Source organism: Tinamus guttatus, unplaced genomic scaffold (assembly GCF_059628265.1).
Source record: "Tinamus guttatus ecotype Peru unplaced genomic scaffold, ASM5962826v1 Tinamus_guttatus_pri_ptg000330l, whole genome shotgun sequence".
NCBI lineage: Eukaryota > Metazoa > Chordata > Aves > Tinamiformes > Tinamidae > Tinamus > Tinamus guttatus.
Window position 1 is genome coordinate 3,180,476 of NW_028288864.1, and position 14,817 is coordinate 3,195,292.

The window sequence follows — 14,817 nt, forward strand, 5'->3', positions numbered from 1 at the left end:
GATTCAAAGAAAGTAGAGAACTCCAATATTCTCCCTTCTTTTCTATTCACCAAAAAAGCACACTAATCCACCACTAAACGCAGAATCAAGACATTTGATTCCCTATTCCCTCCCTTTCTCCTCCCTTCCCCCCAACTCCAAAAGCAGAATCTGCATGGAAGGACTTCCCGTACTGAGCGTAGCACCTGTGTAATTACAAATTACAACTGTGCTAACCATGGTACTAAAAAGAGATGCTTGCCACTTAATTAGACCCTTTCTTAGAGAGGAAATGCATACGCATTCACACTATCTCCTCTTTTTAATTGGTCTCAGGCATTGCAGGAAGCTCGTCCCCAAGACTTGTCACTCAGCCAGCCCACAGATGTTTCGGAAAGAAAACCAGGTCAGCATTAGCAGGTTCACTTCTCTGGCTCTAGGTGACAGGTCAGCAGATCAGTGTCTGCTGTCTGCAGCTGGCAGGCTCCTCTAAGTGAAAATGGTCCTTAAGCATTGGCCTGAATTCCTGTCAAATCTGCACTTCCCTTTTCAGGCCTGGACACTGAGCACACAAAACAACTACTCCAGCTTAATGCGATACTGTCACTGAAGCTAAGATAATTTACCCTTGCTAACAGAAGGACAACTACAGGCAGCCCCTAAACCCCTATATGGTTAAACCTCAGTGTCTCTCCAGGTTTGTCGTGTACTGTAAGTATCAGAGCACTCATCCCTGCCTTCCACTATAACTCTATCAGATGGAGCTCAGGAAAGCTCAGACCATGGCTGGAGCTGCTGAGCCGCGCAGAAGAGCCTGGGCAAGTCGCTTCCCCTTCCAACACGCCAACCTCACCTCCACGCTCCATATTGTATCCCATAGCCCATCAGGAAAGGGCCTCTCCACCTCCTCCTTACCTGCCTTTGCTTAGGCATAGGAAGAAAGTGATTTTCAAAAGTAACATAAAAAAAACCCTTTGTCCTTGTCTTCCACAGCAAGTTAATGAAGTTATTTGCAACTTCTCAGAAAACATGCTTGGACTGAAACCCTCTGAAGTTCTGTTGCTTGAGATCTCCCTCAGTCAGCCTCCAGAAATGCGCATAGCTTTTAACTCCAGCCTTTTAAACTTGCTACTTTCTGCCACTACAGCTAAATAAAAAGAAAGTTTGGCAACTGACAGGAATGAGTGCTATCAATAACTATTAGTATCTAAATTAAAACCCACCTGATCTTTAAAACATACCTGAAACTTATCTTTTTGCACCACGCAGCACTCCAGTGTTGACCTGTTTAAGGAGAGCACCACCATCTGGCTGGCTCAGAAGAGGACACAGGCAGTACTGGCCACAGAAAAGGACCAACCAAATAGGCTATTTAAAATGAAAGCTCATGAAACAAAAACCTCCATTTGCTATTTGAATATCTTCCACATGCTGCAGAAGGGGAAGAAAATCAGCTCAATAACAACGCCGTCCTCAAGGGTGTAACTGTAGGGCTTGGGATCGGGAGAGAGGGAGCGGGTTTTGAACATGTCTTTGTAAAAGAGAATGAATGAAGGACGGGTGATGGAAATGCAAGATTTACAGTGCAGGCTGAGAAAAAGAATAATCACTGTATTCTATGTCACTGGAGAATTATGCAAGTCCTCTTCATATGGCATCACTACCACAAGGCAGAAAGAAGCCCTTCAGGACAAGGAGACACAGCGACTGCATGTATGCAGCGTTAAACAGCTCCCAAAGGCTTTGACAGCAGCAAGTAACAGCTTTCCTTAGGCTGGCTGATTTTGGGGCGCTCAGCAGCGGCTCTTCAAGCAGGCCGAGCCTGCAGGCCTGGAGAGCGCGCCGGCCTCTCCAGCAGCAGGAGAACGGTTGCCATCTCGTGGATGCTTTTGCACATTGTCATCAAAACCAACTCCCTGCCTCTTCTCACACACCCAGACATCCCACAACCTTTGAGGAGCGTTTTCCCATTAAAATATACCTTGTAAGTTGCAGGCAAGAAGCCACCTGGGAACTCCCAGGACTAACAGCACAACTGAGAAAACAGCCAAGCCCATCCAGGTTTGCCTGGTTCTTGACTGGAGATCAAAAATAACGCAAAAGAGGCAGGCATAGTTCCAAGGGGAACACTGGACAGAATACTACACAATACCAGAAATATCCCAACATTCACTAGAGATTTTAAAAAAAAAGTTTTCCTTGTTTACCTGGTTTATGGGAACAAGATGAGTCAAAAACGAGGACTTTACAAGGAACAAACTGAGACCATAACTGGTTGGCAAGTGAGTCCAAAACTGGCAAACATAAGATGAGTCTGAGTAAACTGTTAAGGACCTTTTCCCCCCACCCCTTAAAGTGCAGCATTATAAAACATTTAGCTCTTCCTAAGGTTCCAAGAGTCCAGTACTAAAACATTAAAATTAACACTCCTAAAAGCTGCACCCTCCTTCCCAAATATTTTTACATAAAATTACACTCAAAACTACACTCAAAAGCCTGATCATAAATCGACCTGACAAAACACCTGCTGGGACCAGGCAATCAGTGAGCAGAAGTCATTGAGAACAGACAGAAGAGAAGCCCTATGGAAGGGCTGGAGGAAACAAAAACCATCCTCTCAGAAATCTACCAGCTGTATGCTCTTCCCCCAGCAAAGAAAGTAATGAGAAAAACGGAAATTCTACTGCATTCCCCTTTTCTTTGCTTATCTAGTTATTGGTGAACAGCACACTGCTCTGGCTCTTTGGGGCAATCCTCCAACTTGTTCCCATTTCCTTCTACTCCAAGATGGGCAATTAACTCCCCTCAATCTGCCACCACTGCCATGTCTCAGTTGGGTTCCTGGAGAAATTAAGTCTTTATACTTGTCCTCTTCATATTCCTGAGTGAAAATGAACAGGCTAGAAAAAGTCTAGGAGAAGAAAGGGAAGGGGGGGAAAAAAGGCAAGGGAAGGAGAGGGATCGCCCAGTTCCACTGGGGTAAATTCATGCAAAAGGTGAAGTTTCTCAAGAGCAGTTCCCTCTTCAGTATAACAGGACACTTGATAGAAAGAAACAACATGGTCCAATCAAAAACCTAACGTTTTACAGTGAATATTGCATTTTTACATGAAGCAGTTATTATCTTCAACAGGCAGAGTCTTTTGTCTCCGATTCTTTCCCACTATGAAATTACCTCATTAAACCTTTAACAGTTTGAGGTAAGTAAAAAGCTTTTACTCCACTGTCTGATGGGACAAGTTTTATGAAAAAGATTCCTACTATTTCTGTTCATTCCTTGCCATAGGGAATTTAACACAACTCTAATTTCATCTAAATGCATGTATCCTGAGCAGGAAAAAAGGGAGCCTCAAGTATGTTATCTACTTGCATGCCTCTAGAAACAAGCTTATTGTCCTTATTAAAAGGAAAACACTGAGAAGATTAAGGGGCTTTCCTCTGTCCACAACAGCTTGATCTGGCAGTACATTTCAATACCAGATTTCAAAGAAGTTGCACTTACAGAAGGTTATCATAGATAACACATTATTTTCTCTGGACATAGCTAAAATAGCTTCTCAAAGCTGACTGATTATACTAGCACAATCTCTATCTAAACATGAACTATATGTAACTACATGCAAGAACTTCACAGAATTCAAAGTGAAGCCAGCCCTCAGAGATATTTGTCAACCTGATTTCGTGAAAAAATACTTGTCAGTTCACAGAATTACTTTATAATAGTTTTCATCTTTTAGTTCTCTTCATATGTAATAAAAGATATTGCAAGAGCATCCACAGGATGAGATCACGAGATGATGAGCAACAGGCTTCAGATGTCAGGATGACTAAAGAGGAAATTACAGCTGTGTAAGTTCTAACTCATCAGCTCTCAGCACATACCTGATATTTAGGCCAGTGCTCTGGTCCAGCTTCTCCCAGCTTTTTAGTTTTCCCAGAAGTTTCTATGGTGAAGATCAAAAGAAGGGTTAGAGACAAGTACTGTTGTAGGAGCTCCTTTCCTGCATAGTTTTATTCTCCTTTCAAATGTAGCATCTTTCCTTTTTTTCTCCTGTGAATTTCATTATCCTGTTATCTAGGACTTCTGGAGTGTCATTTTCCAGCTCTCACAAACATTTTCCTAGTCACTACAGCTCTGTGACACACAGAACTCACTTCAGAGCTTTGTGTTATCCAGCTCAGTAAGCTATCCCCACTGCACTAGGCCTTGGCAGACTACACTTCTGGTAGCAAGGAAACCAGTTTGCCTTTCCACCTTAAGTTCTATAAGGAGCTCAAAGGCCCACTTGCCTTACAGCTCTTCCTACAGCTTTAGTTTCAGTCAATATCAGATCAGACTATCTAAAGCTGAGCAGTCATCATTACAGTTTTGCAAAGGAGCAAGTTGATGCATTTAGGTTAAACTCAACCACTTAGTGCACACTTGCTACAGGGCAGGATGGAAGCAAGACAATTATATTCACTGAAAATCTCATTCTGAGCTGCTGGCTTGAGCAGCAAACCAAGCAGTTCAGCAACAATATGTATGGGAAGAGCTTAATTTAAAAAAAATAATAAAAACACACACACATCAGAAGCAAAGAAAACATCAAGGAAAAGACAATACCTTTATGAGATTGTTCATTTTAGAAAACTTTCATTTCAGCTGAACAGTAGATATCCTTTTGTCTTTTCTACCATCCATTGCCATAGCTCCCTTCATGTTGACACTTAGGTTTAGAAAATGCCTGGTTTAAACCCAGTAATTACAGCAAATAACTAAGACAAAACAGAAACAGGCCAGAAGACAGGACAAGCAACAAAGCAAACCCCTCATCCACCAGACGTTCCTAGTTCCTCACCTCATTCTCCAACTCCAGAGTCACCAGCTGTGCTTGCACTTTCTCATAGCGTTCCAGCTTCCTTTGCAGCCCTTCCACCTCCTCTTTGAGCAATCCGTTGTTTTCTTTCATTTCCCTACGACAAAAAGGCAACCATTAAGGAACCACACAATTCAATTTCCACATGCAACTTCCAGATATACATGAGGGGAGCATAAGGTATTGAACAAACATACAACATTAAGCCCACTCACTTCAGCAACTTTCACTTCTAAACCATTGCTACAAAGAAATGCAGCTTTACTGAACTGTATTTTTCCACTCTAAGTGTTGTCCTCATCATGTCCAAACAAACTGAAGTTTCATACCTGCTTTACTAACTGGCAAAACAGCATGATGGGCAGCAAAAGACTCCCAACTCCCAGCTTCAGTTAGGCTGAAAGCAGAGTTGAAACATAGCAAGTAGCAGATACTCAGGGGTTTTGTACTCTGTGAGGACTAAGCACGTGTGGAGACTGCCTCTTATTTACTTTAACAGAGGTGTGCAAGAGAAAGAAAACTGTTCAAGAAACATGACCTTCTAACCTGTTGATACCATGATTCTGGGCCTAAAAATGAGTGTGAGGAACAACTCCAAGAAAATAAAGACACCCATGCAACAAAATTAAGAGATTATTTAATTTTAGGGTATGAAAAAAGGTGGTAGGATCACATACTCTTGTAATTCAGGCCATTTTTCATGCATCTAAGGAGGAAATTAAGTTTCCTACTCTTAAAAAAAAAAAAAAGTTAAAAAAAAACACTTTCAAACAAAGTCTGCTCTATAGGGGTCTATATCAGACTGCTTTATAGATTTAAACAAAAGACTTTCCAAACGTTATGCTAGCACAACACTTTAAAGCAGTAGTAACAATAACTAAGCAACAACTGTTATTACAGACATGTTCAGCTGCCTTGCTCTCTATAGGGATTTCTTTCACAAACCTGGATAGAAGGAGCTCATCACAATCTTTAAACACTAAATCTTTTCTAATAAATACTTATCACCCCCTGAAATGATCAATACTCATTCTGTGAAGTTCTTACAGGGATCAGGAAGATGACACAGATCTTCTCAAATCCTGTCATCCAGTAACCATCACAACACTGCTCAATTCTGGGGCAGTATTTATACACAACATATAAACTTCTTCCTAAAGTTTCCCATATGGAAGTTCGCTATCGCATGCCACACTAGAAACAATATTAGCCAGATGTGGGAATTTGAAAGTCCTTATAGTGCAATTGTATAAAGTGCAGAGAAGAAGTCAGCCCCCTCAACAACTGAATCCTTCTTTCACCTGAAATAGACATTTTCCTCTCGGAGCTGGCGCAATTCCCGTTCCATTTTTGGGAAGCGGGCCAGTTCTGCCTTCATGTTCTTAACAATTAAAGCATCATGCTCCTGCTGGGAAAACTTCTGTTCCAGATCCTGGAAAAAAAGAGTTTAAGAGAACTACTACGATGATCTTCAAGCTCATAAGAACTAAAACCCCTTCCCTCCCTGCTCCGCCCCCCCTCAAAAAAAGCTCATAAGATTTCTTGAGTTTTATTAGTCTGACCACTGCAATTGTCCTGTTTCCCCACCTTTCCTTCCCATGGCTCTGCTGCCTCATGTAGGAATGCAGGGAAGCTGCCTTTCAGCGTAGCTTTCCCTACGGAAACCACAGGCAATGCTACTGTCATCATCTGCTCAAAGCAAAGCATCACTCTGGATTTCTCTCTCTCCCAAAAAGATAAGAAAATGAAAACACACACACTTCCACCAACCTAAATGTTAATTTGAAAGGATCTCTATGCTCACATTTAAGGCAGTGGTTTTGAAGTCTTTACAAGTAGTTGCAATTTTAAAAAGAGCTAACTACAACTCCAGAGGAAGTATTTTTCAAGAAGCAGAAACCTAACTGTAGCTGCTAGGGATCATCCTCCACCATTTAAAAAGGATGGCTCTAGAATACTAATGCATCAAGCTCTGGCACAAGATCAAACAGAGCATTCATCCAGAGTATTGCCTAAGGATATAAATCTGCTCTCTATAGAGAAAGCATAGGTAAATTTTTTCCAACCTATTGATTCAAAGATGAAGAATGTCACATAAAGGCTAATTATGGGTAGCCTTGTCCATCCAATTGATTTTAGCCAGCTTCAGCTCGCTCTGGCTACCAGAACAGATTCTTACATGACAAAATAACCTATTTCTTTAATAGCATTTTTTAAAAAGGGACTATTCCACTCTTCTATGAAACAAACTAAAAGCTAAACTTTGGAGCCTCAACAGAGGTTACTTACCTTAATCTTTTGTTCATATTCTGCCAGCAAGGATTGGCTTGTTTGCAGTGTCTGGATCTGCTGACTAGCCTCTTGCCATTTTCTATTAAATATAGACACGGGAGACATTTAGCACACAGGAATCATGTACAAGGACCAGCCACACGCAGTAGTACAAACATTATCAAACACTTCTAGTAAAGTATGTAAGTTAGTATCACAGAAGACAGCCCCAGACTCAGCCTCATATCATCTAGTTTAGACATAGAAAATTCCAGTCTTAATAAGACACACCTTTAGAAACATTCAAAAAAAGCCACCTTCATTCTGAAACCAACAAACGTACACCTACAGTAAATAACCTAGAGCAAAGAAATAAACGGTGCTTTTGGAATTGAAGATCTGAATACAGTAAGCAAGGAAGAACATGCTCATTGTGTCTTTCAGATACCCCAACTAGGATTTATGGCTTAAGTATTTTTATGCTGCTCATTCTATAAAATCCAGATTAGCCTTTTCCACCCACCTGCCTTCTGTTAACTCTGCAGCATGAGCATAAGACATCACCGAAAGATTTTACCTTAAACATTTCCCTGCCCCCCCACTCAAAGGTAAAGTTAAATTGCTTCTCAGAGCTGGTTTAAAATAATAATTACAACCTGCAAACCTAGATCAAAGAACCCCTTTGAAGAGTAGAAATCAAATGCTGTTGAAAGTTTGAGTGACAGCAGCTGCAGAAGACTGAAGTTTTGTTTGCCTCTTCTTTCCCCCTGCAGTCATTCACCCTCTGCTTACTTTTGTTGAACATCCAACCGTTCCATCAGCTCCTGCTTCTGAGAGTCTTGGCTCGTCATCTGCATCTCTTGATTCATTATATTCCACTGCAGCTCAGATATTTTCCCTTTTAATACAGTGATTGTCTGAATTGGCAAAAAGAAAGAATAAACACACGGGCCAGTGAATCTCCAAGCTGGACATTATGGACAGTGATACACATACCAAACCCAAAACAAGATCAAAACAGTGAATCCAGAAACAACCCTGCAGTCTTGCAAAAGTCACCTCAAAATGCAAAAGAAAAACCTTTTAGATGCTTTCATGTGTCAACCAAATTGTTATTTCCTCAATAACAGTTGAGGCCCTCAACAGGTTTGGTTCCTGCAGACATCACTCAGCTCCATTTACCAGACAAGTTTTGAGATGTTTAGTTCTTGTATCTATATGTATATATTCTCCAGGTGCTCTCTAGAGACACGCATAGTATCTTATCCTAGGATTGATGGACAGAAAATAAAAAAGAACAGAGAAATGGAACTGCTACAAGAATCTCACATGCATTTAGTTTCTCTCAAGTGCCACCACTGTTCTCATTTCTGTTACTGAGAATCACCACGTTCTGTTTACCTGCTTTATCAGGTACATTAGATACATTACATTTCCAGTGATGCCTCAGCAGGGAGAAAGGGTAAGGTCTCGGTAGCTAGTGACTGTCAGCTGGTGCAGGACATCAAATTAAACAGGTTACAAATACACTAGTTACAAAGGTTGATGATTGAGAAGGTGGCTCCTCCAGAAGAGCTGAAGTTATTATCTGAGATTTCATTATGCAATGAAAAACGTAGGCATTTAAGACTGTTTAAGACAAGCCTTGTACACAACTTGGGTCTCATTCATACTACAGTTCCACCTACTTCCTTGACCATTTTCACACCTTCTCAGCTTATTATTTCCTCTATTATTTTCCCTATTCTTTACTAAATTACACCTATGCTGAATTTTAAACCCAGATCCTGTCTCTTGTCTTGCATTTCTCCTCCACATCCATACATCCAAGCAATCTCTTCTCACTGTTAATTAACATAGCAACCTCTTCCGAGCTGTTCACTTGTGTCTGGACTCTGAATTGTGACAGGGGGGACATCACCAGGGTATACTCATCCCCCATAAATGAGCACAGAGATTCCAGTTAGGGGTGTGTGTAGGGAGAGTCATTTTCAATTCACAAGATCCTCAAAGTCACCCAAAGCTATGAATGGATTAGAAATATATTCTTTTCTTACTTCATTTGCTTCAGCTAATTTGTCCTCCTTCTCTTGCAGTTTCTTGCTCATTGTCTCCATACTCTTTTTATAGGATTTGTTCAGCTCCATTTGTTCTTTCAGTTTATTTTCAGCTTCTATTTCCCTTTCCTGATACTGCTTTATACGTGTGAGCAGCTCCTGGTTACGGTCAGCCTCTCTCTTGTAAAGAAGAATAAAAAAATAAACAAACCAACAACGAAAAAAGTAGCACAACAGTAATCCCTACTCTTGCTATCTGCAATCGCATAAACATCACCATGACTCGGTGTCACTTAGGCCATAGCTTTAAGCCTCACACTAGAGGGGTGCAGAATCTCACTGGTAGCAACTCAGTGAGAAGGGAGTTACCCAGATTAATGGAGCTAGAAAATTAGAAGAGTCCGAGCGTCTTAGAATGGAACATTAATACTAGAATATAACATGGGTTCACAGACTCCACTGCTTATTTTACAGCCCAACAAATAAGAAAACACTTTGTGCTCCAACTTAAAACTGACCCCTGCATAGTAAGTTTACTTTCAGAATCTCAGACCTCAATACTTGAGGTAATAAGACAAATTTCCCTCTGCAATTTCTCCTATTTGTACAAACCTATTTAATAGAAAAGAAACCAAGTTTAAACACAGTAATATTAATGAATACAACAAAGCCAGCACTGTATGGGCCCAGGCTTTTCAGCCACATTTGCTCCCTTTTTGCTCTCTGACAACTCCTCATATACTATTCCAGTTCATTCCTACCACAAATTGATTAGCACTTACTGAAAAGTGTGCAGTAAATTGCTTTGCTAATCAAAGCAAATCGAGACACGGATTTACATAGTAAGCAAGGATTATGTAAAGCAGCGTGGGGCTCCTAAAACCTTATCCACATGACTCAGAAAACACAGAATCTGAGCAGGGTAATTACCACGGTGCTAGATTATTGTTACTGCCTTTTGTACCAGTATTTCAATGGTTTCTGCAACTGACTCAACTAGATTCCAATTTGAACTCCTCTTGGCTTAATCCCAAGACCACCTGACTTCAGATGGAACAAGGAATTCAGTCACAGACTTGCTATTTCAAAACTATACCCTAAATCTGCCTCCCAACACCCTTCAAAAAATACAACAAAATGTATTTTCAACTTCTTAAAAAAGTCTTTTTTAGAAAAGTCATCTGCATATAAAACCTTTATTATGCTACAAAATTCACTGCTCTACTGCTTATTTCAATAACACAGTTAAACAAATCTTTATGGGCATAAAACTAGAAAGCAATAAGAGTTATTAGTCCCTGAGTGGGGCTCACTGTCTTATCAACACAAGCTCTCTCGTTGACAGCACATAGCTGGCACTGCTGTTATTCCAATTAATTAGTCACACAAACTAAATGTTTGCAGTTGTGCCAGAGAAAATTTAAAACCACCTGGGAGGAAAAGGTTTAAACACTTCTGGGAGAATTAAAAAACAGCCCCTTTTGTTATTGCTACTCATGACAACTTTAGTGCCAAACTAGAATCTAGTGATAGATCATCAGAGAGTTCCACAACCAAACAAGATGCTAACGTTCACACTGGCTCTGGTCGACAGCAACAAGTAATGAAACACACTGCAAGTAGAACTGTAGAGCCAAACAGTTGGTGCTGGGAATCTTCACAGTGTGTATTTCAGGCTGTGAAGGCTGTGATGCCTTCACAGTGTGTATTTCAGGAGTATTTACCACACATTAACTCAAGTCAGGCCCTGAATACCCATTAGCAGTTGGAGAACACCACATTTGCTCCTGCAGTGCATTTTTCAATTTTGTTTCATCCAGAAGCCTAGTGCAGACAGACCGAGACAGAGCACAACACAAATGCAAAGCACAGCACAAGACCACAACCCTAATTCAAACCAAAACACTAACATAAACCCACCACGCATGTCCTTATAGAGGCCTATGACATCAAACCTGAAGCAGCTGCCACGCTTACCTCATAGTTTCTGGCATTAGTGTTAGCTGCCTTCTCCAGCTCGATGCGAGCCCTTTTGTGGCTGAGCTCCATCTGCATCTTCTCCCGTTCCACCTGCAGGAGCTGGGACTTAGAATGGATCTGCCCAGCTTGTTCTTCCAACTGGCGAGTTCACATGTGGAGGGAGATATTACACATTAACAGCACTTCAGTAGCACATCCGTTATCACCAGCCCTGCACCACTATGCTGACACTTGCATAGTACTTTATAAAATTAAAAGGAAATTATCACCTCATTTGTGTCTTCTCACATAAGTTGCAGATTGGGAACCTAAGGTCAGGAGTTCAACAACACCCTCAGAAACCCATATCAAATCATTGTTAATTGGAAACAATTTTAAGTTCCTCAAAGAGATTTTCTCATCCAGCCTCCAGAGGCCCTCTATCCAACAAAAATATACTTTGCTATCTAAAAGAAGGTTAATTACAAATTCCCCAAGCCTCATAAAAGTAACAGCAAGCAGCCAAGAAGCAGAGATCATTTTCCCCACGAAATTCAACTGTTAAGCAAAAGAGCATGTTTTTCAGTAACATTTTATGACTAAACGCTCTACGCAAAGATATTTTAAAGTACAGATAATATTAAAAGAACACATCACGCCTAAGCAATATATAAGCACCACATATCTAATCAAGGCTCTGTAACCAGAAAGTGCACAAATTTTTGCCAGCGATCTAAATGCAAAGGAGATTTACATTAAAAAGGCAAATATAGGCTTACTTTATATTTAGAGATTTAAATAGAAACTATGTCAAGAAATAGAATGCAGAAACTCCTTCAGTCTAACGTAAAGCCCTTATGATCCAAGATGTCATCTTACTACAAGTAGTATGAACACAAAGCAAGACAAAAACAGAAAGGCATCCTTCAGAAGGAGAAAAAAAAATTACTGCAATACATGGATTTTTAAACAAAGGAAAACAAGGAGTAAAACTGCTTAGCACATCGAAGCCAAAACACAAGCCTCCTGTAAGAAGTCTCCTGTAGGCATCAAGGCAAAGAAACTTTAAAAGAAGGTGAAAAATGGTAACAGGATAACTTACTGGAAAGATCCCTATTAGGCTCAGTGGACTGCAGACAACTTATGAATTAATTTTCTGAGCTCATATGAAGATATAATTGGGAAAAGGAAATTCAAAGGACTTTCCTTAAATTTTCACAAGACAAAAATACACTTAGAGCTAATGTTTAAAAAAATAAAGATGGTAGAATGTTCACCCACAGCAAACTTTTCCACTGCTGACTGTACATGAGCAATTTCAGAAAGAACGGTCAAGTCTTAATGAAATCAATCTCAATGTGTAAAATCAGAAGGCGTTTAGCCCCAGCATCACTTTGGTGTGGATATATGAGAAAGTGTTTGACCCCTCACCTGCAGCCTCTGCAAATACTGCATCTGCAGGGAGCTCTGAGAGGAGCCTGGTGTAGACAGCCCAGACGCCCCTTCCACACGCTGTGCAATGAAGTTGTTGAGGGATCTCAGCGTGGAGAAGACAGTGGTATTGTTTTCCAAGTCCTCCATGGCTCTGCAAAGGCAAAGAAAGTTGTCAGCAAAACGTTCAGAGCAAAACATCGAGACTGGCTGCTCTGCTCTAGGCCAAGGACACTGCCCTGGATACAAGACCAGGACCTACCTGTAGTCACTGCTAATGGATTCACAGGTTACTGCTGGGTTTGGGTGAAACAGAAAACACCAACTGAGCCTAAAAATGGAGAGATTGATGCAAGATCTCTCTCCACTTAGCTCTCCACCAGAAACTGTGTATCTGTATTTAAATAGTTTCCCCTGAGTCTCAGACCCCAAGTACACAAACATGCAAGAGCAAATTCTCCTGAATCAGAAGGAAGCTGGGGTAGGAGCTACCCTGTGCCAGGGAGATGCACAGGGCACAGCATGAACAAACCAGGCCCTCGCTGCTCCTCCCCAACTCACTTCCAGGGCTTGGGAGGGACCATAACCCAACCTGGTAGCAACATCTACCACAGATGAGGCAGCGACCTGATTCTTGTTTCCAAAAAGCACTTCGGAAAACAGCTTCTACAGGGGAGACTTCCCAAGCTCACAGGCCACTTCTGGAAGTGCAACTACAGCTCCCTGCACAGACTTTCACAACTCTCACTTCCAAGGGGTTCACCTGGGGCGAGTGGGACACAGGCACAAGAGACCAGGAGCCAAGAGGCAGCCGGGCTTCCGAGCGCCCCTGCGGACACGGGGCAGGTGACACAATTTACAGGGGACAACAAAAACAAAAAATAAAGGGAGCCGCTCGGCTCCGCAGCCGCAGGCCCCTCGCCGCCCCACAGTCCGGGCGGGGGCCCCGGCGGCTACCGAGGGGGGCAGCCCGAACGCGGTCGTGGCCGAGCGGGAAGAGCCGGGGGAAAGGGCCGCGTGTGAGGGGAGCCCTGGGCCCGGGAGAGCCACGAGAGCCGCCCGGGAGCGGGAGCCGGAGCCCGAGCCGCCGCGGGGCCGCCCTCACCACAGCCGCCGCTTGGATCTCCCTCCTCGCGCCGCCGCCGCGATCTCGCGGGAACTCGCGCCCGCCTCCCGCGAGAAGCGGGCCCGCCACCGCCGTAATGCCGCCAGTACGCGCGCCGCCTACCGTAATGCCCGTCGCGCGCACCACCCCAGCAGCTTCTCCTGCTTCCCAGCTGGGCTTCGCTCCCAGGTCACGCTGGAATTACTGGCAGGAGGAAAAGGGAGCAGCTGGGCCTCCCAGGATGGGCTGATTCCCTCCCACGCGGGTCTCCCTGCAGCTGTTCCTTATCCCTGCACCTTCTGTTTTCCTCACTTTTTCCTTATCAGCCTCGGGGTTCTCCCATCCTTGTCCCATTTGCTCTTTCTTTCCCTCCTTTCTCTAGCACTTTCCCAGGACACCCTTCTCCTCGCCCTGTCCCCCAGGCAGACTTCAGGACTCCCACCCGTGAGCAGCTGCCCTTCCCTTCTGCATCTGCGAGCAGAGGAGCAAAAGTAAAAACCATGTGAACAAGAAAAGCACCCTGCTCAGGGCAGCCCTCCCTGTAAATCACAAGCTAATGATGTTTTCAAGCAGCAGACTGCCATTTCTCCTCCCAAACACAAGCAAATCAACATGCAGCTCCCTAGTTGAGCCTGCTTTGCTAACACTTTCATGCACAATGTTCAGTACAGAGACCCAGAATGGAAGGTTTCAAACAAAATAGTAATAACTTGATAAATTTTTAAGCAAAACAGAAGGAGGTGTCTATAATGAGAACTACTTGGAAGCTTTAGAAGCAGACAGTGCCACCGGACCTCCTATAACTCATGCCTCACTCAGTCTGATAAAAGAGCTATTTAGTGTAAAAGTTGTCACTTCCAGAGAAGATAGCAGCTCTGTTTATTTTCACAAACAGAATTCTAGCAATTCAACCAATAATTTTACTTGTCTGGAATCCAAGAAACATCTTGTCATTTTACCTCAAAAACATCACTGGTGAAATATGAAATACTACTGAAAACACAGGCAAAAATTATCTTCTCAGTTGTGATGACCCTCTTTTGTTTGCTGGATTTATGAGTACAGTCAAGCAACAATTTCTAAATATATCATGTGCCTTTAGGTAAAGCAGCAAAGCCATCAAGCCTCTCAGTATCCCAGCGCCAGTCGTGCACTC

At 42.5% G+C, this 14,817-nt stretch overlaps 1 protein-coding gene across 2 annotated transcripts in view; it reads right to left on the reverse strand.

Moving 5' to 3' along the window:
* The window catches only part of MAD1L1 (mitotic arrest deficient 1 like 1), a 322,579-nt gene extending 309,873 nt beyond the window's left edge, over positions 1-12,706 (reverse strand). For both annotated transcript variants that reach the window (XM_088529470.1, XM_088529469.1), the window contains exons 1-8: positions 12,557-12,706; positions 11,144-11,284; positions 9,167-9,346; positions 7,902-8,026; positions 7,128-7,209; positions 6,140-6,270; positions 4,821-4,935; positions 3,862-3,923 (exon numbers count right to left, since the gene is read on the reverse strand). In XM_088529470.1, coding sequence (XP_088385596.1) covers positions 3,862-3,923; positions 4,821-4,935; positions 6,140-6,270; positions 7,128-7,209; positions 7,902-8,026; positions 9,167-9,346; positions 11,144-11,284; positions 12,557-12,706 — 986 coding nt within the window. The remainder of the gene's footprint in view (positions 1-3,861; positions 3,924-4,820; positions 4,936-6,139; positions 6,271-7,127; positions 7,210-7,901; positions 8,027-9,166; positions 9,347-11,143; positions 11,285-12,556) is intronic.
* Positions 12,707-14,817: the final 2,111 nt, after the last annotated feature.